Source organism: Myodes glareolus, chromosome 21 (assembly GCF_982192425.1).
Source record: "Myodes glareolus chromosome 21, mMyoGla1.1, whole genome shotgun sequence".
Taxonomy (NCBI): domain Eukaryota; kingdom Metazoa; phylum Chordata; class Mammalia; order Rodentia; family Cricetidae; genus Myodes; species Myodes glareolus.
The window spans coordinates 64,296,113-64,310,658 of record NC_142046.1 but is presented as its reverse complement, the minus strand read 5'-3'; the positions used below and the strand labels follow the sequence as shown (position 1 = coordinate 64,310,658).

Genomic DNA, 14,546 nt, shown 5'->3' with positions numbered 1-14,546 from the left:
TTCCCCTCCCCTTAGGTCGAGTTTCACTCACACGTGACTCGCCTGTTGGTCCCCAGATACTCTTCTTACCCAATTAGACCCGGGTGCCGAAATTTCCACTCTAGACCCCCGCACCTTCTCTGTTGAACCCCTGAACTAACGTTTGACAGCATTCTCTGTATCTTTGTTCAAAACAACGCAAGATTTGACTGGAGTTGGCCTGGATGCTGGGAAAGACTTGGATGGGGTTTTGAACTGTGAAATCAAGAGGAGTGTTTTCTTCTGAGAGTTTATATGCTCCAATTTCGAGTCTGCATTTTGAAAACTGACTAACCTGGGATACTCTGGGCCACTTAACCTCTGAGAGCTCAGTTCCCTTCGCTATACAGTGGGATGGCAGTAGAATTTGCCAGCCTGTCGAGCGGGAATTAGGATGCCATTGTAATGCTGGGTACACTTGAGTGCAGTATTAATTGTTGCGACTATTGTCCTTATTTCCCAAGACTCAATGGTCAGGTGCTTCTGGTCGACAAGTGATTGATTTTGGTAAATCGTTCATCCCACCTGGCCTCGAGTTCCTCTTCTGTAAAACAGGGAAGGTATTCAGTACTTACGTGGACAATGGTGCCGATTAAGGAAGCAGCTGTGCTGAAGGAGGGTATGGATGTGGGTCAATTCCGTGCATTAGCGTGCAAAAAACGAGTAGTTAGGCGGTGGTGGCACACACCTTTAATCCCTGAACTTGGGAGGCAGAAGTTCTGAGTTCCTGGCCAGACAGCCTGATCTACAGAGCCAGTTTCAGAATGGTCAAGACTACAAAGAGAAACTCTGAAAAAAAAGGAGTCAAAGTGTGGGGCTGGGAACATGACTTGGTAAAGTGCTTGCTTAGTATGCCTGAGCCTCGAGGGTCCATCCAAAGCACAACATAAACCAGGTGCAGTCTCTAATCCTAGCAAAGGAGAGGTGGAGGCAAAGGGATCAGAAGTTCAAGGGTCATCTTCAAACTGCAAGTTAGAGCCAGCTTGGGTTACATGGAACCTGTCTCAAAATATAAACAAGTGAAGACTGCTGCAGTTGCTATTCACAGAGCTCTGAAGGAGCGTGGAAAAGTGCCGAATTCCACAAAGGTAGGTGATGGGGAGTCCCTGAACCCCTGAGCAGCTGGGCCGCAGCACCAAGAGAGGAGCTAACATTGCCAAGTGACTGCGATAGGATGGGCACTTTCCAAACCAAAGTTACTAACTGTTCAGCTCATCCCAGTGTGCTTCAAACCTCACAAGTTTCCACACAGAGAGTAGGCAAGGTTTGCAGCTAGACCGCAGTGATTGGAGGCAGGCCTGTCTGGCTGGTACTTTTTCTGATGTTTTCATTCCCGCGAGCCAGGTGAAGGAACAGCTAAGCAAAAGCTTGGCAGCCGAAAGGCACGGGGAGTTCTCTGGCAACAGCACACAGAGGCTTTGATGGTGGTTTTACTTCTTAAAATGCCTTGCTGGCTGCAGGGTAGGAAGTATGGCTGAGCAGTAGAGCTCTTGTATATGTATGTGTTTCAGTCCAGAAAGACGCACGCGTGCACATACACACATACACACAGACATGCACGCACGTGTGCACACAGACACTCAAGCACGTGCACACACACATACACACGCACACGTGCACATACACACACACACACTTCCAGACCTTTTACCTCAGGCTCAAATTCCTTAGCTCAGTACAAGGAGCCCTACAGGAAAGGTTCCAACTCAAGAGCATCATGGTTCCTCTTGAGACTACAATGAAATATGAGTTCATTATCTATGAAAATATTTCATGAAGTAAGCACAGACATGCACATTGAAGTCACAGTGGGGTTGTGAGCCCCATCCATGAGTCTTTCGTGTCTGTGAACTCCTGTGTCTGGAAGGCTTGCTGTTCCGCATCCTCTCTGTGGTTCCCGTCTTCCTCTTGGGGTCGCTGAGCTCTGTGAAGTCGGGAGCCTTTGCTGTGTTCATTGCTTACATATCCAGAACACCTGAGAGGAGCTCCTGGAGCAGATGTGCAGCGAAGAGCCCGGCCAGCTGGCTTCGCACCTTCCTTCTCCGCACCTGTTCTTCCGGTGGGAGGGACAGACTCACCCATCCTGACAGCGCTGCTCAATCTTCCCCTTTGTGTGGAAGCTGCCCACGTAAATCCCCAAACTCTGTGCTGACCTCTTGGGAAGCCTCGTTTCCTTCCTCCCTTCCCCACTCCGTGGGCTGGAAGCCTGTTGTGGGTGCAAGAACAACCGTGTTGTAGGTAATTTGTACGGCTGCTGCCTATAACAGACTTGGAATACAGTAAACTGCTAGTCAACATTTGCTGAATGGATGAGAAGGGACTGGCAGGAAATAAAGCTGGGAAGGAGGACAGGATGACTTTGAACTGTAAAAAATCCTGGGTTTTATTGTTTTCTTTGATTTTGTTTGAAGGGAACAGACATAGTTAAGTTAAAAACCAAGTTTGTATGGTCTTTTTTAAAAAAGATTCATTTACTTATTATTCATACAATGTTCTGCTAACATGTGCACACCAGAAGAGAGCAGCAGATTTCATTACAGATGACTGTGAGCCACCATGTATGTGCTGAGAATTGAACTCGGGACCTCTGGAAGAGCAGCCGGTGCTCTTAACTGCTGAGCCATTTCTCCAGCCCTGTATATTTAATGAAAAGAGGGTATGTTGGGAAGGAAAGCTAAGTAGGAAGCCTCTGTAATAGTTCAGTGAGGGGTGGAAAGGCCGGGTATTTTCATACAGGCCTGTAAGCCCAGCACTTGGGAAGCAGAAATGAGGCAGGATGACAGGCCCAACTGCAAGGCCAGTTCTAGGCCAAGGTGACAGAGCAAGATTAAGACCAGAGAATGGGGGCGCTGGAGACAAGACTCAGACATTAGGAGTACTGGTTGCTCTTGCCGAGGACCTGAGCTGCATTCCCAGCCACCCACATGGTGGCTCCCGGTCTGGCACATCAATTCAGCGGAACTCGGTGCCCTCTTCTGGCAGCCACTGTCACTGCACATACATGGTGCACTTGCATGACTTCTGGCGAAACACCCAAGACACATAAGATAAAAAAAAAAAAAACAAATCTTAAAGATTCTACTCCAGAGGCACGCGTGAGGTCTCGGGAAACTGAACAAGGACCGTGATGGGATATGTATGATATGCCACTATGGGAAAGTATAGTAGGGGAGAGTTGGATCTAACCAGGAGCTCAGGGAATGGTCTTTAAGGGGGATGTGTAAGCTGAGATCAGAGATAGCTTTAGGTGACAGAATCAGCAGGATTTGTCAGTCCCCAGGAGGAGGAGACGTTACATAAAAGGTTCAATTCCTGGAGCTGGAGAGAAACATACAGAGGAAGGGATCGCAGCTCAAGTTGCATCTGAAAACTGCCCTTCCAGGCCGTTCCTGTTGGGTCTTCTAAGACTGTAGGCAGCTCAGCCATTTAAAATGACCATTGTCTAACCTCTCTTGCCTATGTCAATAGTGACACCAACTCGTCCCGGGCTTAAGTGACAGAACTGGAGACACCGGATTCTGCTCCCTGCCTCCGTCTTCATATGCAGCCGCCAGCAGCCTGTAGTTCCCACCTTCTAAAGACTCCTTGTCTGCATGCACCGGCCTTCCCAGCCCCTACTGCTCACAGAACTCAGGGCGGACCCCTGCAACCTGGCCTCCCCAGTTCCACTCCGCTTGACCCCACATACAACCAGCATAAGCTACCAGAATAGGAGCTTTATCCCTTGAAATGTTTTCTGTGTCCTTTTGTTACTGGCATTGGGGTCAGTGGTTATGCTTTGATAATCCAGGCTCAGCCTCCTGTCTACAAGTCGATCAGAAGCACCAAATTCACAGTGAAACACAGAAGCAATTTATTTAATGTGGCCACATGGAGAAAAGGAACAAAGAGATACAGTGACCCCTGTGGGAGTCCCCTCTGTGTGCTGTGATTACCATAGCAAGGCAGAACTTAGGGAGGCAGGGAAAGCTAGGCTGAATGCTGGGAGAAAGAAGGGCGGAGTCGGGGAGATGCCATGGATCCGCAGCCAGAGACAGACGTACTGAAACATTGCTGGTAGGCCACAACCTTGTGGTGATGCAGAGATTAATGGAGATGGGTTAAATTAATATGTAAGAGTTAACCAATAAGAAGTTAGAGCTAATGGACCAAGCAGTGATTTAATTAATACAGTTTCTGTGTGATTATTTCGGGTCTAAGCTAGCCGGGCAGCCAGGAACCAAACAAGCGAGTCCCTCCTACAGACCCCTGTGTCTCAAGTCCATCTTTGGGGTCCTGGCATAAGGTTTAGGCTTAAGTAGAGAACTAGAAGGATGCAAAGCTAGGCGGTCCTGGTCAGGGTGTGGTTCCGGTTGGACAAGGTGATCTGACCCGTTGTCAGAAGCCTGTGGTCGCCTTCCAAAAGACAAGGTCCCCTCTGGCTGGCACTCACTTCAGCATTTCTCTCCCCCAGCGTGAGGGTCCTGAAGAAATTCCAGTTTGTTGTTGGTCATTATTGTATTACTATCCCAACGAGGAGATTTAGGGTATCTTTATTCCTGTTTGGGGGAGGGGTCCCTCTTGCTCGGGCTCAAACAATGACTCTGTGTCATCTGTGCCTCTGTGCGGCTTAATTTAAGCCCTTCTTCCTCCCTTCTCCTGTCTCTGTGACTTGGCCCTGACAACCTCCCTCACACCATTAGCACTTCATGCTTTCTCCCACCTCAAGTTCTTCTTGGGCCTAGAACATTCTTCTGACCTGGCACAGTAAACTAATCCTTCAAATCCGAGTTAAAGGTGATTTCCTAAGTGCCCTGTTCTTTGCAATAACTTGCCGGACCCGATCTGTAAATCCCTTTATCGTGTGGCCTATATAACACTTGACTTTTCTTATGGCAAACTCATCAAAACAGTGTGCCTGTTCCCTCTGATGGAGTGTGTGCCTCTCAGGACAGGTGCCTGCTTGTGCCTTCCCTCTGGACACCCACCCTCCAGGCCCACTGTCTGGCACATCCTACTCTTCCTCTGAACCTTGCTAGTCTACCGCTTTTACCTGATGCCCAGACTATGAGCACATTCCTTCCTGGAACCACATAGCTCCTTGAACACCTTTTATAACACTTATTGAAGGGTCTCTGGATTACAGTTCAAGGAGGACGCTGGAGACAGACTGTCCTTCCGGGCAAGAGATTTATTAGGAGAAATAGCAACGTCTTGGAAAGTGCCTTCTGGGGGTTCTGAGAAGAGCACAGACCCCAACACTGTGGCCAGTCAGCCCTAAGAGGTCCCTTCTTACAGGTCTCAGAGGAAAAGGAAAATTCCATGCACCAATAATTGAAAAGTGTCCACAGCACAGGCCTGCCTCTGATTCCCAGGGACTGTGGGTAGAGGGTCTTGCATAAAGCAAGAAAGAAAGGAATCTTGCTAGTGTGTGACTTAGAGAATATGGGGGAACTGGGGAGGAGGGGCATGTTTACTTATGGTGTACCCATTACCTAGGTGGGTATGGGGTGCCACTGGTACCCTCTGATATCTTGGGGATCTAGTAGTCTGGATCTATCCTTGAAGAAGTAAGAATAAGGGTGCCAGGGACAGCGAGAAAGCTCAGCGGATAGATGCTTGTCACCAAGCCTGTGTTCAAGCCCCAGAACCCACATGGCGAAAACTGATGCTTGCACGTTTCTCCCTGACCTCTGACATATGTGCACATACGTACCCAACTAAATAATTCTTTTTAATTAGGGCACTTCTGGCCCTGCCCTTCACTGGCTGGGGGAGAGCTGCCCCGCTCCCAGAGCTGACCCTACCCCATAGGCATGGGAGAGCTGGTTTCACCCCTCAGCTGAGGGGGATGGTCCTAGTGACAAGATCAGACCAACTCAGCTACCACCCAGGCACACACCCAGGGCTGTGAGTGGGCACTCCCCAACATCCACCCCATCTACAACCTGCTGGAGCGTGTGAAGGGATCGACCCTGCGGAACCATGGCTGCAGGATCTCCATAACACAGGGCAACAGCAGGATGTCCAGGAGGAGATTCAGTGAGGGTTCAGTACTGATGGTGTACCAGAAGCCAAAGGGCTTAAACCCGGTCAACAACTCATTACACAACGGACGTTTGCAAGTGAAGCCGTGTGGACCAGAGTCTACAGCAGGGCACACAGCAGCCCCCAATGCCACCAAGACAAATGAAGAGGGGATAGAGAGGCAGGAATGATGGAGGAGACAAGTGGGGTATTTTTGTTTGTTTTGTTTTTTGTTTGTCTGTTTTAATTAATATTTTTATTTGCATTTTTAATTTTTATTATTTCTTTTCAAGTTTCGCTGGGGGTTGCAGATGCTACAAGGGTGAAGGGTGGGTATGGAGGGACTGGGAAATGAGTGGTGTTGGGGTGCATGATGTGAAATTCTCAAAGACTCAATTAAAAAATATGTTTACAATAAACAAATTAGGGCACCTGCTATTCTTCTGGAGTCCAGGCACCTGAGGAACCTGCTAGAGGGAAAAGATAGGCTGGGGAGGTGGGAGCTTGCCATTTCCTTTCCAACAGCTGTGGAAAAGAGGCTGCTACACATGGGTGTGACTTGCTCAGCTCCTAGTCCAAAATCTGAAAGTTTTCACAACTACAAAACCACCTGGTTTTCGTGTTTGTCCCGCCAACGAGCTCTTTCAGACCCTCATTCCACTGTGTCCTACAACCTAAGACGATGCTCAGTACAAGACCCTCTCAGCTTAGCACTCCTGCGCACATAGAGAAAGCAGTTCTTGGTAGATTTTTAAAGAAGTCTGAGGCCTGAAAGAGCCTAAGAACCTTCCCTAGATGGTGAAGGGTCTGCCTGCCCTTCAGAACAGCGTCTCCCACTGCAACAGACGCTCTGAAAAGGCAAGTGTCTTCTGTCCCATCTGATATATCCCAAGGGCCTAGAATGGTGCCCAACGCAGTTCCGCACAGGTCCAGAATAACCAAGAGTCTCAGACAACTTCTTGAGGTACATAGACACCATGAGTATGAGTTGCGTGTGGCTGAGTTACCCCAAAATATAATGCTTAGAGCAAACATTTATTATCTCAACTTCTCCAGGTTAGCAGGAGATAAAGTGTGGCTTGGCTGAGTCCTGACCTTCAGTGTCTCTCCCAGGCTGCAAAGCATGGCTCAGTGGTGCTCTCAAAGCTAAGCAAGGGCAGACTCGTGGGTGGAGGGGCGTTCACCATGTGAGGGTGGATTACCTCAGGGGCCTCTTCACAGCATGGGTGCTGACTTCACCAGAGTTAGCCAGGAAGGGAAGTAGGGTGTGCAGTCCTTCCTAACTACAGCCTATCACCTTAGCTAGGGCCTTTTTACAAGAAGTAAGTCTCGTGGTCTCGTGCACACTGCACACAGGAGGGGATCCACCTAAGAGTACAGATACCAGGCGGTATCCCCTGAGGCCCCAGGAATCTTAGAAGTTGCCCACCACAGGATGCGCTAACAGCAGAAGGCATAGACCAGAGCCCACCGAGCCAAGTCAGTGAGGAGGAGGCAGAAACTAGAGGTGAGAGATTTGGGGAGAGCTGAGGCTTTGACTACCTTCCAACAGGCTGCTAGAAACCTGTAATGCAGATTTACAGATCTTCTGACTTTTTAAAAGTAGCCAAAGTCTAGAATTTTGTGAGGTGTTTCCTGATTTTTGAAACTGGGAAAAAAATCAAATCAAACCACATCTGGGTTTATACTTCCTCCGAGAACAGGAAGGACCTAATTAAGTTTTATTTTTCCTACCCTTTGAATATGTCTACCACCTCTCCTACCTTCCACTCTACCCCACTTGTTCACTGACAAGAAACTAACCAATGCATTCTGTGCATGTCCCACAGAAAAATAGTCTGAAAATGCAGACTTGCTGCAATCTTATAACCTTAGGGAATTGCCCTTAAGCCAAGAACAGCAGCTTAAGCAGCCTTGGGTCTGTAATTTAGGATCTCAGCTCTGCCTTGGACAAGTGATTAACTTTAGAGAGTCTCAGCCTCTTCATCCATAAAATGCAACAGTTGTACCTGGTTCTGAGTTGTTTCGACACTGAGAAGAGTAGTCCATGTGAGGCCCTGAGAGCTCAGCTCCAGCAACTCAAGCCCCAGGCGCTATCTTCTCCCAGCAGCCCTCTCTCCTCCTGGATCACTATCTTCTGTCATCTAACGCTATCTGGCTGGGAGAGTGAGCCTTTGAAAAGCAGAGCTGCCGTTGACACTGAAAAGTTTAAATCCTCTAACAGTCTGTTGATGCCCTTAGCAGGCGAAAATCCAAATGGTTTAACACAGCCCACTCCCTAGGCTGTTCTGGAGCTGAGCCTGCCCAGGCTTCTGGGCTCATCGCTCAGCTTTTCTCTTCACACTTGGTGTTGCCACCACACTGTGGCTGTTTCCCAGCGCTCCACACTTCCCTGCCGTGGCAAAACCTAAGCGTCATCCGAGCTGGAACCTCTTCTCCGTCTGCGCACCAGGCCTCGTTTGTTCCAGCTGTGCACTATCATGAGAATCCTCTTGTCCCTTTTAACCCTGAAGGCAGAGACAGTATCTTTTCTCCTCACAGTGACTCCTCGTCCCTTTTAACCCTGAATGCAGAGACAGTATCTTTTCTCCTCACAGTGACTCCTCTCTTCCTAGCAATGAGCACAAGAAAATGCAGTTAACTTTGTGGCGCGGGCCCCAGCAGTTCGGACCAGAGGGCAGACAGCGCCATCTGCTGGCACAAATTTGTACTTCAGCATTTTCACCCTAAAGAGATAAAAGTTTTGGAATTTTACATTAGTCCATTAGAGAGCAGGGGTTCTCACACGGGACTGTATTAAGGGGTGCTGCGACCCTTTAATACAGTTCCACATGTTGTGGCGACCCCCAACCATAAAATTATTTCGTTGTTACTGTATAACTGTAATTTTGATAGTTATGAATTGTAATATAAATATCTGATATGAGGATATTCAATATGCGGTAGAGGTCACGACCATTTGCAGTGTTCTCCACGTCCCATAAAACTTTGCAAATTATTTAGTACTTGATGCATTTTGGGTAATTTTCTAAGCGTTTGAGTTGTCAGAATCACCCATGGGGGCAGTAGGACATTATTGGAACTTTTACAGTTAGGGTAACTGAAGCAGCTAAATGACTCTCGGGCCACACAGCTAGAAAACCTCAGCCAAGACCCAAACCCTGTTTGGACTGGCAAGCTCAGCAAAGCCCCTGCCTCTATTGTTCTTTACTTCACACCAGACACCTGCCATGACCCACACCGTGAAAGCCGCCCTCCTCAGACACTAGTCAGGCTTGGCCTCTTCATGGCTCTACCTTCAGTGTGGCTGAGTGGACACTCTAGGACATGAAGGGACTGAGAAGCGGTCTGTTTCCGAGGGACACTGACAGCGAGAGTCATCCAGACCACTTGCTGTGACGCTCGGCTAGCCTCATGCCTTGACAACGCCATCCTGAGCAGAGTCTGGCTACTTCTTCCTATTTCATTTTAGTGTGTGCTATGGGGAGAAATGACTGCTTGCCTCCACTTGGTATCAAATTAAAATCAAATTTCTAGTGCTTCCTAACTGAGTCACCGGCTAAAGCGCACAGATCTGTTATATTCAGGGCCGCACAGCAAGCAGCACATCCTGAACAGAACCCATTAATCTCACTCTATTCTACGGTCCTAACACAAAACTCAACCCCGAAACACACAGAAAGACCCAGAGCAGCAAATGCCGTCTACTGCTGGATGCTTTAACTGAGTCATTACTCCAAACACTAAAGACACTGCTTTGCACAAATTTATTTTAATACAGATATATACATATACACACATACACAGTCACAAACCAGCGTGACAAGTTCCCCTCTTTAGCCAGGAGAGCTCTCCCACATCCAGGGGTCCTGGAGATGCTCTAGAGAGCCTAGTGTGACAGTTTTCACATAAGATGCCCATTAGGGAACACTTTAATCAGATTAAATGGCAAGGTGCACCCCAGGGGTGCACTGCCTGGGGCCTCATGCCGGTCCAGAGCTCTGCTGGACCCTCTTCATCAGCTCTTCATCCTGCATAGACAACTCTGTCAACTTTTTGCCCATCCTCTCATGGATGTCCAAGTACTTGGATACACATCGGTCCAGGCACACAGACTCGCCTTTGGACAGCTCTGCTTCCTTGTAGTGGGGAGGCACACACTTCCGGTGGCAGGCACTGGTCATCCTGAGATCAGAGAGGGACAAGGTTGTATAAGTACCGTCCTGTGATGTCCCAGGACCCTTCAGCAACCCCAACCCTGCTGTACTGATTTTGCCTCACCCTCTCCCCCATGAAAACAGTGGAAATCCTGTTTTCACTTCAACCACCTTGGAAGGTTCTTCAGACTAAGAACCTTGTTTGAGTCATGTATAAGACTAGTTAAAGAGCAAAGACTTGCTGGATGCTGGCTGTGTGCCAGGCATCGTGATAAATGCTAACACAGACTGTTATGTAACAAACCCTCTCAGCAGCTAAGCGGGGTGTGCACAACCAAATCCCCCCATTTTACAGATGAAGACATTAAGACAGAAGTACTCAGTAATTTGCTAAGGATCATACAAAGCCAAGTAGTCTGATTTCACCATTCCAGCCAGGTGGTGGTGGCGCACGCCTTTAAAACCAGCACTGGAGAGGCAGAGGCAGGCAGAGCTCTGAGTTCAAGGCCAGCCTGGAGTTCCAGGACAGCCAGAACTAGATAAAGAAACCCTGCCTTGGGGGGAGGGGGCGAAAGAATTCTAATTTGTAGTCTCCAAGATAAATCAACCAATGAAAAGAGCTTCTGCTGACTCCAACCAGCAGGTGTGTCACTGGTTCCTGAGCAGTGCTTGGTGCTAAAGGCATTCTGGTAATGCCTTCATGGAGTGTTTATGTAAGTTTTACTGATAATACAATCAATTACGAGACTTGTCCAAAGATATTCAGCAGGTGAGGGGTTTATTTCCAAACTGGCCAAACAGCTACAAGCAATAGTTGTGAACTCAGCTTTAAGGACTGACTCTGACCTTGCTACTCACCAGCTATGAACCCTGACATTACTAAGCAGCTTGACACCCCAACTCCTCTATGTTAAAATGGCACTAATAAGATTAAAATTAACCCACTGATTTTCTTTCTTTTCTTTTTTAAACTGGTGTTATTTATCCCAGACTGGTCTCAAACTCACTATGCAGCCAAGGATGACCTTGAACTATTGACTCTCTGGCCTCCACCTCTGGGCGCTGTGATTACAAGTACCACGTCAATGTCAAAACAAGAGCTTCCTGCATTCTAGACAAGCACCCTACCAAGGAAGTTATAGCCCCTTCACCCAGTGAGTTATTTAATATTTAATATTAAAGATTAAAAAAAGACAGTGGGGGGGCTGGAGAGACAGTTCGGTGGTTAAGAGAACTCACTGCTCTCGCAAAGACCTGGGTTCGGTTCCCAGCACCCACATGGTAGCTCACTACTGTCTGTAACTCCAGTTCCAATGGATCTGAGGCCTCCTTTGGTCTCTTCAGGCACATGGTGTACATACATACACGCAGACAAAATATACATACATGTAAAATAAAAACAAATAAAGACTATAAAAATGATCATGTATATAAAATGCTGTGCAGGTGTCTGACAGGGAGTCTTCAATGAAGACTATGTGTGCACAGCTTTAATCTCCAGCACCCAAGAGGGAGAGGCTGGTGATCTCTGTGAATTCAAGGTCAGCCTGGTCTACATAGCATGATCCAGGCTAGCAAAGGTTACACCAGACACCCCCATCTCAAAAAAAAAAAAGTTTAATAAATATTAGCTACTACATGGTATTAACCACTAACTGACTTTTCAGGCGGCTCAGAAGGCAAAGGCACTGGCTGCCAAGCCAGAACTGAGTCCAATCCCTGGGACCCCTGGTGGAAGGAGATGGGCTCCTCGGACCTCCACTAGTGCGCTGTTGTTGCGTGCACGTTGGCGCTCATAAACAAACACAAAATACAGAAACAAATTAAATAGGTTATTTAAAAAAAGGTTAACACTAGTTGTTTTTAAACTGGACAGGAGATCCTCCTTCACGTCCCTTTTACTCCCTCTCAATAGCCAAGTCCTTCCAGTGACCTTAATTTACCCTAGCCAAGCACACGGTGAGGGTGGGGCAGAAGGCGGGGGTGGGAAAGCACCCGTTGCAAACCCTTCTCTCTGTCCCGGTAAGGATGACTCGGGCTCACTTTCCAAGACAAGGATATCGTGGAGAGGTTCTCATTACCTGTTGTACATGTCGGCCATCATCTCTACCTCCAGCTCCGCAGCCAGCTGCTGGGCTCTAAGCGGATCCATGTCAGCCTAGCACGGTGGAGAACGGCCACCCGGTCTTCAATCCTAGGAGCAGACATGATCGTCAGCACCGACCCCTCCCGCTTCACCCTAGCATCCGGGGGCTGCAGGTTTCAGACCAGCAGGGACCACTGCCCCCAACAAACGGAAGTGGAAGCGAGGCCCTGTCAGGGGGACGGTGCCCAGCTCAAGGTCACTCAGGATGTCATCAGCAGAGCCCAGGGCCGGAAACCGAGACCTCTCGGTCACTCGAGGTCACTCCCGGCCAGAGGACACTCGAAACCGTGGGCCTGGGCGGCGCGGCCCTGGGGATCCGACCCTCAACACCACCGAGGATGCTGCAGCCGGCGCGGAGGCTGCGCCGGCCACGGCGAGGTCATCATCGGGGTCACTCCGGGGTCAGACACCGCGGCTCACTCACCCCCGCCTGCGGCCGCTCACCGATCCCACGGCGCCCCCAGCTTCGGGTCAGCGGTGAGCAGCGGCCGGGCACCCAGCTAGGACCTGAGAAGCACGTGGGTCACTTCCGGGAGGGAAGTCCAGCCTCCTCTGTGATCCGGAAGAAAACGCCCACCGGGAGGCGCTGGGAAGCCGGCTACCATGGAGACGGAGCCGCCTCCGGGGGCTAGAGAGGACTCCGAGGGACCATCGAGGCTGGAGCGAGGGGCAGAGCGCCAGCAGCCTTGGAGGTCTCCGCGTGGTTGCAAAAGTGCAAAGGGAGCGGACGCCTGAGCGCAGACAGATCCTCTTTCCCAAAGGGAGCCCGTCGGTTTTGCATGCTCACACCACCTGGAGTACTTTTTTAGGAAAAAAATCTCAATGCCCAGACGTTACCTTATACCCGTGAAATCAGAATCGCCAGAGTAGGACCCAGATATTAGTACACAAGCGAGCTGGGTGTGCGTCCTTAACTGGTGGGGTTGGAGAGAGGGTACAAGATTGCTGCTCGCAGAAAGAAGCAAAATGTACAGAGTTCTTTGTTTGCTTGTTTTTTGAGACAGGGTCTCACGGATCCCAGGGTACGCTCTAATTTGCGGTGTGGCCGAAGATGAGCTACAACTTACGATCCTCCGGCCTCTACCTCACTGGTGCTGGGTTACACATGTGCGCCACTGGGACTGATTTAACCTAGGACCATATGCATGCTATTGGCACGAATTCTACCAGCTGAGCTATTTTCCCAGCCCTAGAACGTGTTTTATTGTACTTCTCTATTATACCCACTCACATATACATGAACAATATAAATAAATAATAATGAAAACATTGGTTTTTAATCTTTTAAAAATACTTTTATCAGAACACATTTACAACACACAGAAAACTGAAAATCACAATAACGGGATGCAGACACAAATACTGCCCCGCTCCTAGATAATGAGTTGTGGGCAATTGGTAGATTCTGGGAGAGGGAGAATCAGCTCTCCGATTTTCTAATAAAAGTGTTTTTTAAAAAGGGAAGGAAAAGAAAACACTGTCTAATGAACATCAATACAGCTATCACCAGAATGTGTTTTCTTGATCTCTTGTTGTCTTTAACAATGAAGTCTTTTTTTCCAAAGTACTGTTTCCACATCTTCAGCTAACAGAGATTTTTTTTTTTTTCTATCTCCCTTTGGTAGTGCTGAAGGTTGAATCCAGGGTCTTATGCATTCTAAACAAGCTCCCCACACCTGGACTACACCACTCATTTTGGTGTACTTTTAAAAATTTAAATTTATTCGTAAAAGCATGGGCCATGGGCACGTGTCGAAGCCAAAGGACAACTTGTGGATGTTGATTCTGTCCTTCCACTGAAAGGTCTGAACTTGCCCGTTTTACAACTGAGCCTGAGTTTCAGTTTCCTAAAAGGACAAGAGAGATAGCACACACCCAGAGACAAGGGAGATAACACGTACCAGGCCTAAGCCAGTCCCACAGTATCTCAGTACAATGACCCGAAAGGAGAGTTCCTATAATCTCCCTGAAACATACCCTGCCTTGCCCAAGAATGCCCAATCAGAAACATACTAATGTAACCGATGCTTGCTTAGCCAATTACGTTTGAGATAACCTGTCTCTGAAAGTATCTGAGCAGTGCTTAAAAGGAACCTGCACGCTCCTTTCATGGTCACCATTTAGCCTTTGTATTTGATGTGTGGCCCCAGCATGCTGGAATCTTTACTCTTGAGAGAATAAACACTCTTGCTGATTGCACACGTGTCTAGTGGTCTTTT

The 14,546-nt window shown here is 48.4% G+C and overlaps 1 protein-coding gene and 1 long non-coding RNA gene across 2 annotated transcripts; one reads left to right on the top strand and one right to left on the bottom strand.

Annotated features, from left to right (window-relative positions):
- Positions 1-11: 11 nt before the first annotated feature.
- On the top strand, positions 12-3,748 carry LOC146890368 (uncharacterized). The gene is made up of 2 exons (XR_014998770.2): positions 12-1,106; positions 3,487-3,748. It is a non-coding gene; the product is annotated as an uncharacterized LOC146890368 (long non-coding RNA).
- Positions 3,749-9,777: 6,029 nt separating this feature from the next.
- Timm10 (translocase of inner mitochondrial membrane 10) lies at positions 9,778-12,381 on the bottom strand. Its single transcript, XM_048426110.2, has 2 exons — positions 12,263-12,381; positions 9,778-10,209 (listed from the first exon to the last, which is right to left on the bottom strand). The coding sequence occupies exons 1-2, from the start codon at positions 12,331-12,333 to the stop codon at positions 10,008-10,010; spliced, it is 273 nt and encodes a 90-aa protein (XP_048282067.1). The 5' UTR covers positions 12,334-12,381; the 3' UTR covers positions 9,778-10,007.
- Between the last annotated feature and the right edge of the window lie 2,165 nt (positions 12,382-14,546).